At 44.3% G+C, this 14641-nt stretch overlaps 1 protein-coding gene across 16 annotated transcripts in view; it reads right to left on the bottom strand.

The window, feature by feature from the left end:
- Nucleotides 1-14641, bottom strand: part of ZNF618 (zinc finger protein 618) — a 170140-nt gene that overhangs the window by 24168 nt on the left and 131331 nt on the right. For 4 of the 16 annotated variants that reach the window (XM_019754624.3, XM_019754627.3, XM_019754622.3 and 1 more), the window contains 3 exons: nucleotides 6104-6343; nucleotides 2329-2412; nucleotides 157-201 (listed from right to left, as the gene is read on the bottom strand). In XM_019754624.3, coding sequence (XP_019610183.3) covers nucleotides 157-201; nucleotides 2329-2412; nucleotides 6104-6343 — 369 coding nt within the window. The remainder of the gene's footprint in view (nucleotides 1-156; nucleotides 202-2328; nucleotides 2413-6103; nucleotides 6344-14641) is intronic. The other 12 variants (XM_074330884.2, XM_019754629.3, XM_019754625.3 and 9 more) reach the window with 7 other exon arrangements.

Here is a 14641-nt window from a genome sequence, read left to right on the forward strand (position 1 = left end):
CTGGGTCCTCCTCCTGCCTCCACCCACTGCCTGGTCTGCCTGGAAGGGCAGCCCAAGGTCAGATGCTCTGGGGAGGCCCCGAAAGTGTGTGGCCAGCTGAGTTCATTCCCTGTCCTGCCTCACCCTCTCCAGCCCCCCAATGGAACCACCACTTACTCTGTAGGAGAGGGAAAGTATTGGAAATCAGGGGACTTGCAGTTTCTGCAAAAGAGAAACAGTTTAGCTAAGTCTCTTCCAGTTCTGGAGCTCTGAGATGATTGTCATTAGTTCCATTCTGAATAAATAGAGAGCCAGACGGGGTTCTCAGAAGAGAGGAAGCATCTAAGCCAGGGTCACATTCTGGGGTTGTGGCCGGGTCAGGGGGCAGGGCAAGATCAGCCAGGGCCATCCCTCTAGGACACGCTCAACTCTCAAAAAGTGAGTCCGCAGAACATAAGGAGGAAACGTCCACGCGTGGCTGCCCGCTTCAGGACAGGAAGCTGCTTTTAGGTCCCGGCACCGGAATGTTCTGGAGTGTTTGGCACCAAACACCAGAGCAGCTACAGCGAGGGCTGTGTTTCTGAGGGCTCTGCCTGCTGGAACTTCCCCCACACTTCCTGGAGCTGTCAGGTGAGCCTCAGACGCAGGAGGCAGCAGAGTGGGGCCAGACGGAGTAGGCCGGGAACCCTGGCTCCACCACTTAGAAGCTGGGAACGTGGGGCAACATGGACCTCTCCTGAGCCTCAGCTTCCTCATCTAAAAAGTGGAGATAACACTGACCCCCCCCCTTCCCTCGGGGCTGTGGTAAATAAAGATGGAAACAGGTAAGACACACACAGCTCTGAACACATGCCAGGCACATAGTAAGCGCTCAATAAATGGTGGCTGCACTTTACACCGTTGTTCCCAGTTCTGAATATCAACTCGGGTGGAAGGAGAGGCAAAGGGTACAGCCTGCCTGGCTGAGAGCAAAGGCTCCCAGGACACCGTGGTTCCAGTCCTGGCTCTGCTACTTATTCCTGTGTGGCCACTGGTCAAAATTCCATCACTTTTAGGAGAAATTAAGAAGCCAGAGTCTTAGCGGGCGAAGCAGCTTATAAAAGTCAATAGATACGCTCTCTACCTACGATTTAAGAGATCGTGTCAACATTCTCGGGGCTCCCACAGCACACCTCACTCCTTTGCTCAGGGCACTCATCAAATCACTTGGTTTACTTTTAAAAAAACAAAAACACACCAAAACACCTCACCACGTGAGCGTTTATGGAATCTATGCAGGACACTCACTGAGTGTTCACCAGCACCGGGACATGTGTGCTCTTCCCACTTTATAGCGGAGGAGAAATTAAGAGGCTAGAGTCTGAGTCACCAGCTCATAGGTAGTAGAGCTGGGGTTCGAACCTCGGCTGGAGATGGGAGCTGGAGCTCAGATTACTACCCAGAAACTTCCATGTTCAAGTGTGTGCTCCTGGCTGTTTCATCATCAGTCTATACCCAAGCACTGCCCAGGACAGCTAATACAGTAAGTGAAACTTCAACCGTGCACGAGAGAGAGTGGGCGCCTTACCTTAATGCAACGAAAGTGTCAGAATTCTTTTCCCTTCCTGCCCTGGCTGTCACTGTGCAGACCGCCTTGCTATGCCTTTCTTGGATAGAGGCTGTTGGTGATCACCCATGGCCCTGCAGGCTGACCTGGGTCTGTCAGGGGTGGTGGGACGAGGGTTGGGGAGGAGGGGGTGGGGGCAGAGGAGCCTTTCCCTGCTGCTCTTTTCTCAGGCACTCTAACTCTAGGTAGGCTCTGCCAGCGTCCAGTGGGAGGCAACCACCAGGGGGCGCCAAAACACCACCGAGAACCTCAGGCAAACTTCAGCTGGTGGGGGCTGGAAGGGAAACTTTCAAGGTCCCTGGTCCAAAGTGGGGCCAGAACTCAGGGCCTCTGGTTATTAGGCCACAGCTCTCTCTACTGCACCGCCTTTGCCCCTCCTGGAAAGAAACTGACTACAATGTTTACCCTGAAAACATAGCAATGGCTCTTTCAGGCCCAACCCTCTGGAGCCATGTTAGTGGATGTGGCAGCCTATGGGAGGGGGGAATTCCTCTCCCCATGGGGAAGAGACAAAAAGGGGCCATAGTCCGGCAGATGCCCCTGAGGCCCAGAGGGATGTTCCTGGGAGAAAAGGCCCCTTAGCTTCTGCCCAGCCCTGGCCTCCTTCTAATTCCCTGCCCCCAGCCTCCCCTCAACACCACCATATGCAAAAGACCCCAGCCCACAAAGCGCCTGCTACCACAAGTGGGAGAAGATAGAGGCAGCAGCCACAGCACAGGACAGCCGTCAAGGGGCACACTCACCGCTGGAGTTTTGGGAACCGCTATTCGTCTCTTCAAAGTGGTTTTGTGCTTTGCTTTCTACTCTCCGACTGAAAGCACTTTCTGCTGGGTGGGGGACAGGAGAGAGCAAGAGAAAATGATGGTGATTCATCAGCACTAGGTCCAAATGGGGGGCATGTCAGACGCCACTCAGAGGCTGAGGCATCTGGGAAGTGTGCAGGTCCCTGGGCTGGGGGAACCAGCAGTGAGGGGCTCCAGGATCCCAAACCAGACCCCCCAGCTCCTCAGGCTCCCCGGAGTTGCCTGATACCTTGTCAGGGCCCCAAGAGACCCTCCTGACATGCTCGAGTGGGTGGAGGTCCAGGCATGGGGGGACGTGTGGATGACCTGGCCAAGAGCACGCAGACGAAATCCAGCTCAGTGAGCAGATGGCAAATGGGCCTGGATCTCCCATCTTTGGCCCCTGGGGATCCACACTCGTGACAGCGGGTAATTTGGACCTGCCCTCACTACTCCCTCTGCCAGATTCTGTTGCCACAGGCTCCCCAAGGAGCAGGGAGGATGACAAGACTATCTCCTAATGGTGGCTCTGGCAGAGAAGGAGGGCCAGTTCATTCCAATTCCACAAGCTGAGTGGTAGGTCCCGGGGTGGCCGGGAAGCATCCTGGGAGAGAAGGCATGACAGGTAGAGCTGGGGCAGCCCCACACCTCAGGAGGCGAAAGATCAAGTAAGGTCTGGTCAGAGTTCACCCCGGGGAAGGGACTGGCTCCTGAGTGATTTCTGGGACACCTCCACTTACAGGTGGCACTTTCCTGAGTGGCTCACCCTCTCCTGGAAACCCCAGAGGGCACAGATAGGGTTCAACAAGTGGGAAAACAACAATTTAGGCCCCATTCCCACGCCCACCTGCAGATGGCACTGAGACAGAACATCCAAGATGGAAGGTAACTTGGCTTTTCCAAGTTGCTCTTGGCACAACAGGGGTGCTGGATGCTCCAAGAGATACAGGCTTCAGGGAACAAGTCAATTTGGCATGAGCAGCCGACCTAGCCCCCTTCTTAAGGAGAAACAACTTGCAGAAGGATATCAAAGGCTCTGAGAAGTTCAACCGGAAAGAGATCCATTTAGCTTTATTTAACTCAGCCTTCCCAAATGTATTTGGCCACCGAAGCCCATTTTTTAAATATCAGATTCCTTAGTATTCCTCAAAACTGGTGATTTCAGGAACCCACTTTAGGAAATGCTACTGGTCACCCAGTCCATCCCACGCCAGAGGTAAGTGTTCAGACTGTGGGGGCTGGGGTTCCAGATGATCACCAGGGTGATGGGAAAGGAAACCGAGGCAGCTCCTACAGGCTCTGCTCACTGCCCCATCCCCAGCGGTGCCTCCTGCTGCAGCCTCCTTTTGCAGAGGCTGTCCACAACACCACAAGCATAACCCTCTCTTCAAATCGTGTCTCCAGAATGCCTGGACTGAGAGTGACACATTTGCCTCCTTCAAGATGCCATCTGTAAATTGGCAAAGCCCCTCAATTCTTTGTCTAGAAGGGGGGGCTCTCATTTACTGAGCACCTACTATGTGCCAGGCACTAATCCAGACACCTTACACCCAGGGTCTCCCTTAATCCTCCTGATAGCTCTGTGAGGTCCACGTTGTCATTTTAATTTTACAGGTGAAAAATGGAGGAAAGTGAGGTCGTCAAGTTCCTGGGGCTGGATACGCTGCTAACCCTCTAAGACACCAGAATAAGACTTCGTTCTCCAGGCAAATGCTTGCTTTTTTTAAGCAATTCTTTTCTCCATCTGAATCCTTGTATATACAGTGGGATGCTGATCCGTGTTGGAGGATATTTGTGCAACCTAACCAACATACTGGTAGAACTTAGGACAACTGAGGTTATAATTAGTGTCCTATTACTCAGTTGATAATGCAGATTTTGACCAGCTATCCCTGCCATAGGCACCTCTGGCTGCTGACTAGTGGGCAGTACCACAGGTGAAGTCCCACACATAGACCTGCACACCCACACAGGAAGAGTTGCCTATTCTTGCATGACGAGGGCAGTGACAACTTTCAGCTCTAACATTGCAGGTTCCTGCTCGCAACCTGGTACCCTCTGCCCTGCCCACCTGGTAAACTTAAGTGTGACACCCCCGCCCCAAGTCTTCCAAGTCACATAAAGGCAGCCAGAGGCAAGCCCCATAGCTTGCTGGATGCTTACTTGGGGACACTGAGGTCTGAGAGCTGCCACAGACCACACAGCCCCTTGCAGGCAGGTCTCTGCAGAAACTACAGATGTAAGAACTCTCAGCCAAGGTCAAGAGTAAAAAGCAAGATCTGAAAGCCATGATCCCAGTATTTAGTTGAGCCAATATCTACCACCAATGAACCCATGATGACCAGTCTGGTTCTAACTAATTTTTGACAATTGTTGCAAAAATACAATGGCTATTGGCTTTTCTCCAAACAGTACCTGAAAAGCCATTACCTTCAAGGTTGATGAATTGCTAAAGTAACTGCGGTTTTCGCAATTATAATACTAACTCTCCTTTTGGGAGATCGAAGCACAATAAGCGTATCCTCAGACATTTTTAAGAAACACATCCTGGCCCAAAAGGAGACTCCTGAACCCAAAGAGTAGAGGCAAGCACAACTAGTCACTTGGCTATGTCACTGGTCCACTCTACTGGGTCATTTAACTCAGTTTTCAGTTTGATTGCTTGTGTATTTAATGAACGGCTGTGGGTCGCTTGAAAGCAACTGAAAGACCCACGACCCCAGAGGGACATCATCACTCTACCTTACATCCCACAAATTCAGGCTTGCAGCCCAAGACTCGTTCCATCTGAGTATGAATCAGGATTCCTGATAACTGGTACTTAGAACATAGCGCGTCTTATCAGTTTTCCCAGGGGAAAGGCTGCTGTGACCTTATCACTGCCTGTTCACTGTTCTGGAGCCTGAGCCCCTTTGTGCACGGACTCAGAAAACACTGGAGCTGGCATCCATTGGTTTCCTGCTGGGCTACGGCTCATGGAGTGATTTCACGGGTAGTACTAGGTCGACGCCAAGAGAACAGACCTCCCGGTCAACCACTCTGCTTCAGCGAGAGCAGCTCTTCATAGAAATGAGCTTTTGGATTGGGTTTTCTGAAAGATGGGGGATTCAATCTCATGCCAAGAGGGTCCAGGCAGGTGACGTAAATGAATGAACTGGGCTGGATGTAAGACAGACAACAGTGTGATCACAATGAGAAATGATACCTGCTACACAATCATTGTGTTAGGTAGGCAAGAGGGAGGGGTGAGAACTGTGGAAAACTGGAGCGCACATGCTCTATGAAAGGAGGCAGCTGTGACTCAGCCCCAAGCCAATTGTTGTCCTGCAGGAAAGTGGGCCCACAACTGCCATATCTGACTTTTCAATGCCAGCTAGAAATCAAGCTTTACATAAAATCTCCTAATGTTCAAATGTTGGTAATTAATTAAAAACATGTTTTTAAACACCTTAGGCCATGACTTGGGAAAAAAATATTGTTTTTTTTTAAAAAGTTTGCAAATTATCTTGCACAACCCTCTGATTTTGGGAAAGAAAATCTAGACACTAAGAGGTTAGGTGGCTCGCCATAGTCAGAGGGCCAGCCAGAAGCACAGATGGGACCCAGATTCGTCCCAGAGAACTATGGGACCTCCACTCTCGTTCTTGCAAGGGAACAATGACCCAGGGCACAGCTGTGGCAGGTGGGTGAATGGCGGGGAGTCGAAGAAGTGTGGGGTGACATGGGCCATCGGTACCTGCGGTTGCCTTGCTTGCCGGAGATCCTGAATTTGGAGTGCGGAACGTCTGGGTTTGGGTGGCTGGAGGGGTGCGGTGTAAGAGGGTGGTGCATCGGACCACGGAGGCCGAAGCCTTTTTCCCCGACTGGTTCGTCTGGGTCTTCGCTGCCACGAAGCGTGGAGATGGGGAGACCTCTGGATGTGAACACTCAGAGCCTGTGTCTGGATCGTCCGGTGGCTCCCACCCGGGGGCGGTACCTGAGAGGGTCACGCTCTCAGTCCCGGATGGCCCTTGGAACTGGCCAAGTAAATGGCCTCTCGAGCCACAGACCCCACACTTGAGGGTTGAAACCCCTTCGCAGTCCACAGAAAGCAAAGATTCTCGCTCCTACCTGGAGCCCAAGAAAGTCCGGGAATCTAGAACCTTCCCCAGCTTCTCCTTGAGGGAAGCCTACCTTACATGTTTATCCTCCCACTGGCCCCAAGGGTATTAAGGCAGATGAGGAGGCAGAGGCTCAGGGAGGTACAAGCATCACTCCAGGGTCACCGAGCAGCTTGGGGCTGAGCCAAGATGAATTTCCCAGGCTCCTAACTCATTTCACTCAATAGTTTGCACCACCTTCTCACATTGAATGCTAGCAGGCTGAAATTCCTATCTGGGCTTTCACCGAGAAAGGAAGACAGAGTTTTAGACTGGCTGACTGCGCTTTAAGAAACAGATGAGGATTTATACGTAAGACATGTTTAAAAATAAGAGAACATAGTGGTCTCTCCTTTCTGTAAACCTGAAAATTTAACTGGAGAAAACAAAATTCAGAGAATATAAGGATATGAAAAAAGTAACTATGCAGCTGAGAGGATGGCGAGAGACCAGGAAGTCTCTCTGAAACCTCTCCTAGGTAGAGTGGGGTGAAAATGCATTCAAGACAAATGGGAATAGTGTGCTCAAGGCTGGAGGTGGACATGAGTGGGAGACGCGATGCAAGAGTCATCTATTTGGGAAACCCTCCTGGTGGATTTTAGTCTTAGAAAGAAAACTGGAGACCTTACACTTTTGGCTATGATGGAACTGGTGTAGGACTGACTAGCCCTCCTCCAAATTCAACTGTAAAGCTGGACAAAATACATGAAACAACAGTTTCCAGACCTCGAAGAGCAGGAGGTGCAGGACTGTGACACATGAAAGCCCTGCCATGAGCCCCTCTGATCACTCCAGCTCCCTGCCTGGAGGGACCTCCTGGACCATGGCACAGAACTGAAGCCCAAAGGAAGCACTGCAATCTCGCTGAACTGAGGAGACAGTGACCAGAGTTCAGGGCTTCTGAGGTGGCTGGAATTTGCAAGGTAGAATAACAAAGAGGAGAGAATCAGGCAAAAAAACCCAAAAAAACAAACAAACACACACACACACACACACGCACACACACACACACACACACACACACACACAAACAAAACAAAAAACAAAAAACCTCCAAAAATGTGCAGAGGGGCCCTATGACGTCTTTGGCTGAATGCCAAATGGATGTGTGCAGAGGGAGCCTCTGCAAACCCTGGTAGCCAACAGCTATTGGGGGGCTGTGAGCTGAGTGGGGATTCAGAGGTTGTACAAGGTTAGAGGATATTTGCGTTCCCACCTGCCATTCAGGAGAGACCTTGCTGAATACCTCAGGCATTCAGTCAAGACCCAGAAAAGCCCAGCCTTGGAAGGATTACTCTAATTCTAGAATAAAGACTATAATAGTACCCCCTTATCCACAGGGGATGCATTCCAAGATCCACAGTGGGTGCCTGAAACCATGGGTAGTACCAAATCCTAGATATACTATGATTTTTGCTCTAAAAAATCTATCTTTGATAAAGTTTAATTTATAAATTAGGCACACTGAAAAAACAAGGCTGAAACACTAAACAGAGCTTCAGTTGATCTATAAATATCATCACACAATCTAATATATATGTAAATAGTCTCAATAGAGACTCTCAAAAGAAACTGGGAAAGAAAAATATTTACAGACATACTACTGAAAATTTTCCAAATTTGGTAAAAAATATAAATCCACTGATGCAGAAGCTCAATGAACCTCAAACAGGAGAAACTCTAAGAAAACTACACACCCATAATCAAATTACTAACAACCAGTAATACAGAGAAATATTTAAAATCATCTAGAGAAAAGAGATACATTAAATATGCAACAACCAGAATGATGTGACGTCTCACCAGAAACACCGTAAGCCAGAAGATAAAAGAATGACATTTTTTAAGTGCTGAAAAAAAATTCTCAACCTCGAATTGCATATCCAGAGAAAGTATCCTTCAAAAGAAAAGGTGAAATAAAAACATCTTTAGTTAAGAGAACTTTTTACGAACAGACCTACAACATAAGAAATGTTAAACGAAGTTCTTCGGGGAATAGAGGAAAATGATAATAGAAGAAATTCAGATTTATACAAAGAAAAGCACAGAAAATGGTTTACCATTTTCATATGTGTGAGTAAATATAAAAAGCATTTGTCTCATCTCTTAATTACTTTAAAGAATAATTGACTGTTAAAAGCAAAAAAAAATAAATAAATAAATGTTGGGTTTCTAACTTATTTAGCCCTATATGCATGACAAGAACAGTACAAAGGACAGGAGGGTAAATGGAAGTATGCTGTTGTAAGGTTCTTACATCATGTGTGATATGTTATGATATAAATTCATGGTAGACTGTAATACATTAAAGATGTATATTATAAACCACAGAGTAACCCTTAAAGACATACCTAGAAAGCTAACAGAGGAAATTTTTTAAATTCTTGATTAATATTAAAGAAGGCAAGAAAAGAAGAAAAAATGAACACTAGAAATGGGGCAAACAGAAATACACGATGGTAAACTTAAATCCAACCATACCAATAAATTACATTAAATGTAAATGGATTAAACACTTCATTTATAAGGCAGGGATTGCCAGACTGGATAAAGGGATGAGAACGGACAACATGTATGCACTTCAATATGTATGCACACATAGATTAAAAGAAAAGGATGAAAAGAGATATACCATGCAAACACTAAGCCTAAGAAACACTAAGAAAGCTGTAGTGACTATGTTAATATCAGGCAAAGTATTAGATTGGTACAAAAGTAATTGTGCTTTTTGCAATTGTTTGTAACCTGTTTAACCGCAATTACTTTTGCACTAACCTAATAGATTTCAGAACAATGGGTATTACCAGAGATAAAGAAGGGCATTGCACAACTTTGAAAGGGTCAGTTCATCAACATATAATGATCCTAAGTGTGTGAACCTGAAAACAAAGTTTCAAAATATATAAACCAAAACCTGACAGAACTAAAGAAAGAAACACCGTATCTACAATTAAAGTTATGAATTTTAATGCTTCTCTCTCAGGATTTGATAGAAAAAGCATATATATTTTTTAAAGCCTGAAAAGGTATAGAGATCTGAACTACATTATCAATCATTGTAATCTAACTGACACTCCACTCAGGGAATACTCTTTCCAACTCATTCTATGAGGCCAGCATTACTGATACCCAAATTAGACAAGAAGATTACATGAAAAGAAAAGTACATTGCTGCTTGGAATGTAAAATCGCATAACCACTTTGGAAAACAATTTGACTGTTTCTTAAAAGTCAAACATACATCAGCCATTTCACTCCCAGGTATTTACCAAAGAGAAATAAAAGCATTTGTCCATAAAAGACATGTACAGAGTTCACAGAAACTTTATTTGTATCAACTTCAAACTGGAACAACCCATATGTCCTTCCAAAAGTGAATAAAGAAAATTGTGGTATCTATACAGTAGGTCTTAGACTTAGAATTAATATCATTTTGTTCAATGTCATTTCATTGTAACCTTGATAAGATGCTGTAGAAATTTAACTCTTGTTTATATCAATTAGCCTGTGGTAAAATTAGTTTTGTTATTCGTCATTTCATTTAAAGTCACACAACCTATTGACAATGTTATGAGGTCTGACAATTAAGTTCGCGAACTTGTTGCACCGATGTTGCTAACCTTTTTTGATTTCAGAGGGATTATTCAGTAGGAATTTGTACCAACTGGACAAACAGTTAACGAAGTTTACTATTTGGAAGTGCTAAAAAGGCTGTATGAAAAAGTTAAGACAATCTGAACTTTTCGCCAACAATTTATGGCTCTTGCATCATGACAAGGTACCAGCTCACACGGCACTGTCTGTGAGGGAGTTTTTAGCCAGTAAATAAATAATTGTACTGGAACACCCTCCCTACTCACCTGATTTGGCCCCCAATGACTGCTTTCTTTACCCAAAGATAAAGGAAATATTGAAAGGAAGACATTTTGATGACATTCAGGACATCAAGCGTAATACAATGACAGCTCTGATGGCCATTCCAGAAAGTTCCAAAATTGCTTTGAAGGTTGGACTAGGCCCTGGCATCGGTGCATAGCTTCCCAAGGGGAGTATTTCAAAGGGATTTGTAGTCATATTCAGCAATGAGGTATGTAGCACTTTTTCTAGGAGGAGTTCGTGAACTTAATGGTCAGACCTTGCATATCTAGACAATGGAATACTACTACCCAGCAATTAAAATGAATAAAGTACTGCTGTATGCAAACACAGATGAATCTTAAAACAATTATGGTATGTGGAAAAAGTCAGACACCCCTGTACACACAACAAAAGAGTACACACTATAAGACTCCATATATGCGCTTACATGCAATATTCTAGAAAATACAAACTAATCTAGTAATAGGAAGCAGATCAGTGCTTGCCCAAGGATGGGGTAATGGTGAGGGATTTTGGGGAGTGATGGATATGTTCATAATCTTGATTGCAATGATGGTTTCATGGGTGCCTATATAGGTCAAAGCTTATCAAACTGGACACTTGGATACAGGCACTTTATTGTATGACAATATACCTCAATACTGGTGTTTAAAAATCTTCACCAGAAAAATTTATTTTCTTGATTGTGACCATCATTTACAAACCACTGACTGACTATGGGGCACTGTGTTAATCCTAGGACTGTAGTTCTCTGCGTGTAAGAGGTCAGTTTTGGGAGTGATATTAAAGCCAGGTAAAATTCTGGGAAATTTCAGATAGAAGTGATCAGAAAACATGCTCTTGAGAGCTAACACTACAAACTACCATAGGTCTTCAAGTAATTTAGATACCTACTCAAGAAAAAGAAGCTTCAAAGAAGGAAGTGATTCTTCTGGCAAAGAAAAAAAAAATCCCAACATTGTAACCTTCTTCAGTTTATTTCACAGTTTGACTTTCTGTACTCTCAATGTATTTTAATAAAGTACAGGCATAATAACGTGTTAAAAAAACAAAAACCAATCCATGTTAATTCACCACATTATCAGAATAAAAGATAAGAATCACAGAATCATCTCAACAGATGTAGAAAAAACATGTAACACCAATTGATGATAAAATCTTTCAGTAAACTAGGAGTAGAAGGTAACTTCCTCAACTGATAAAGGGCATTTATGAAAACCTACTTCAGCTAACATAATACTTAAGGATGAAAATAATGATACTTAATGATGAAAAACTGAACCTTATGATTGGGAACGAGGCAGAGATAGTCACTCATTTCTTCTATTCAACATTGTACTGGAGGGTCCTAATCAGTATAGTAAAGAAGAAACATATAATAAAAAGAATACAGATTGGAAAGAAAGAAATAAAGCTGTCTTTACTAGCAGATAGTCAGTATGTACAAGGATAATCCTAAGAATCTACAAAAGGCCTATTAGAACTAATAAGTGAATTTAGCAATACTGAATTCAACACTGAATTCAATATTGAATAATCAATTGTGTTTACATGTACTACCCACAATGATTAGAAAATAAAAAATCACCGTAATGTAAAAAAACATAAAATGGTTAGAGGCAATTTAATGAAATATGTGCAAGACCTCTACTCTGAAAAGTACAAACTATTGCTGATAGAAAGTAAAGGACCTAAATACTTGGAGAGATATACCATGTTCATGGATTGGAAGACACAATACTATTATGATGGCTATTCTCCCCAAATTGGCCTATAGATTCAATGTAATCCTAAATAAAATCCCAGTTATATATTTTGTACAAATTGGCAAGAAAACTAGTATTTATAAGGAAAAGATCCTAGAATAGACAAATATTCTTTAAAAAGTACAACACTGAAAAACTGAGAGTACCTGATTTAATACTTAGTATAAAGCCCGAGTAAATAAGACCATGTTGGCATAAGCACAAATAAGTCAATGGAACAGAAATAAACTAATTTACTTATACATTCAATTGATTTTCAACAAAGGTCCCAATGCACTGTAATGTGGAAAAGGCAATCTTTTCCACAAATCATGTTGGAGCAACCAATATTCCTATGGAATGAAATGAATCTTAACTCATACCTCTCATCATTTAGAAAAATTAACTTGAAATGGATCACAGACCTAAATACAAAAGCTAAAATTATAAAGCTTCTAAAAGATAGTAAAGGAGAATATCATCACCATCTTGAGGTACGTAAGGATATCCTGGGTGGGACCCAGAAAGCACTAACCATAGAAACAAATGATAAATTAGATTTCATCAAGATGAAAAACAACTGCTCATCAAAAAACAGTATATGAAAATCAACAGACATAATGAAGACAGAGAAAATACTCACTATATGTAGATATATGTATATCTGATAAAGGCTCCAATCTAGAATATATAAAGAACTCCTATAACTTAATAAAAAGACAAACAACGCAACCAAAAAGTAGACAAAATATTTAAATAGCTTCCAAAGTAAAATATACAAATGGCCAATAAACAAATGAAAAAGTACTCAACACCATAAGTCATCAGGAAATTACAAACTAACAATATGAGATACCACTACACAATCCCCAGAATAACTAGAATTAAATAGCCCATTGCCACCAAATGTTGGCAACAACGGGGAATCTGTGACTGGTAGGAATACGATGCTACAGTCATTCTGGAAAATGGTTAGTGAGTTCTTAAAAGTTAAACATACTCTCTCTCCCCTATGATCTAGCAATTCTACTCCTTGGTATTTATCCAAGAGAAATGAAAACATCTGTCCACAAAAAGCCTTGTGCAAGCATTTTCATAGCAGCTTTACTCATAACAGCCTAAAACTGGAAACAACTCAAATTAACAAGCAATTGCAGAATAAACTGTGGTATTTTTTCATACAATGGAATATTGCTCAGTAGTAAAAATGAATGAACTGGTGTGTGTGTGTGTGTGTGTGTGTGTGTGTGTGTATGTAACAATATGTATGAATCTTAAAAATATTTTGCTCAGTGAAAGCAGCCAGACACAAAAGAGTACATACTATATGACCCCATTTGTAAGAACTTTTGCAGTCAGCCTAGGTCCCTCTGGCTATTCTCATGAGACCCAGGCTGGCCCTGGGTAGCACTTAAACCGTCAAGTCCAGCCCCTAATTCCACACAGAACCCATGGACATACAAATCTCTAGATCCAAAGAAGGGGCTACTGGTCAGCCTTGGAGACTCAGTCCTCTGTTAGATCTAGCCTAAATCTCTCATGCTGTATTTTAAACACAGATGATCCTAGAGTCCCCAGACTTTACTAATAGAGAACAGAGATTTATTCAATAAACGGATGCAGAAAGACAGAGAGAGTCCATAACAGAAAAAGAAAGTGAGGAACAGAAAAACAGCAAACAGCTCTTCAGCAGAGAAGCACCTGGATGTTAAGGAGGAAATCGGGGTGCAAGCAATGCCCCCTTTGTGCTGTACTATCTGACACGTGATGCAGGATAGCTTCACAATTAAGAGTGTGGGCCTGGAGCTTGCCTGCGAAGGTTGGAAGCCAAGCTCCCCCTCTTATTAACTCCATGCTTACAACTTGTTCTAGAAAGAGCGATCTGGGGAAAGAGCAGTAGCAGCACTGAAGGTATTCTCCAGAGGCTGAAACTGTGGCCCACCTGGTAACTATAAGGCAGGCGGGCCTTATAACTAACACCTAAGTGCATTCTGGGCAGCATGTCCTCTGGGCACCAAGACAGCAGGCAGTTGCCTACACAGCTGCCAGTCCCGGCCCATGGAAAGAGGAATCCACAAAGGGTCCGGGCCATGGTGCTCAAGCCCAGTCACAGCCCTGATGACTCAGCACCATTAGTGGGTCAAATGGATGGGTCATGCCCACTAAGTGGAAGCTGCGTGCTCTCTCCCCACACAGGACCCAGACACGTGGTGGGAACTGGGTAACCCATACATCCCTAGCCTGGGTGGCGGGATGGGTTTTTGTAGCTGGGCCACCAGGGATGCCTGCCTGAAGGTCTCCTCATGCTAGAGATGCCTACAATCCAGACCCCAGGGCTGGAATGACCTCCAGGGCTCCCACAGATGGGAAACCTGAGCCCAGAGAAGGGAAGTGACAGGCACAAGGTCACCGAGCAGTCAGAGGCTGAGCAGGACGAGAATCTGAAACCAGTTATCGACCTCAGGACTTGTCAGCTCTCACCCAGGGCCTCTGCTGTTTCGTCCACCAGGG

The sequence above is a fragment of the Rhinolophus sinicus genome, chromosome 16 (genome assembly GCF_057876585.1).
Source record: "Rhinolophus sinicus isolate RSI-liver-muscle chromosome 16, RSI-T2T, whole genome shotgun sequence".
Taxonomy (NCBI): Eukaryota; Metazoa; Chordata; class Mammalia; order Chiroptera; family Rhinolophidae; genus Rhinolophus; species Rhinolophus sinicus.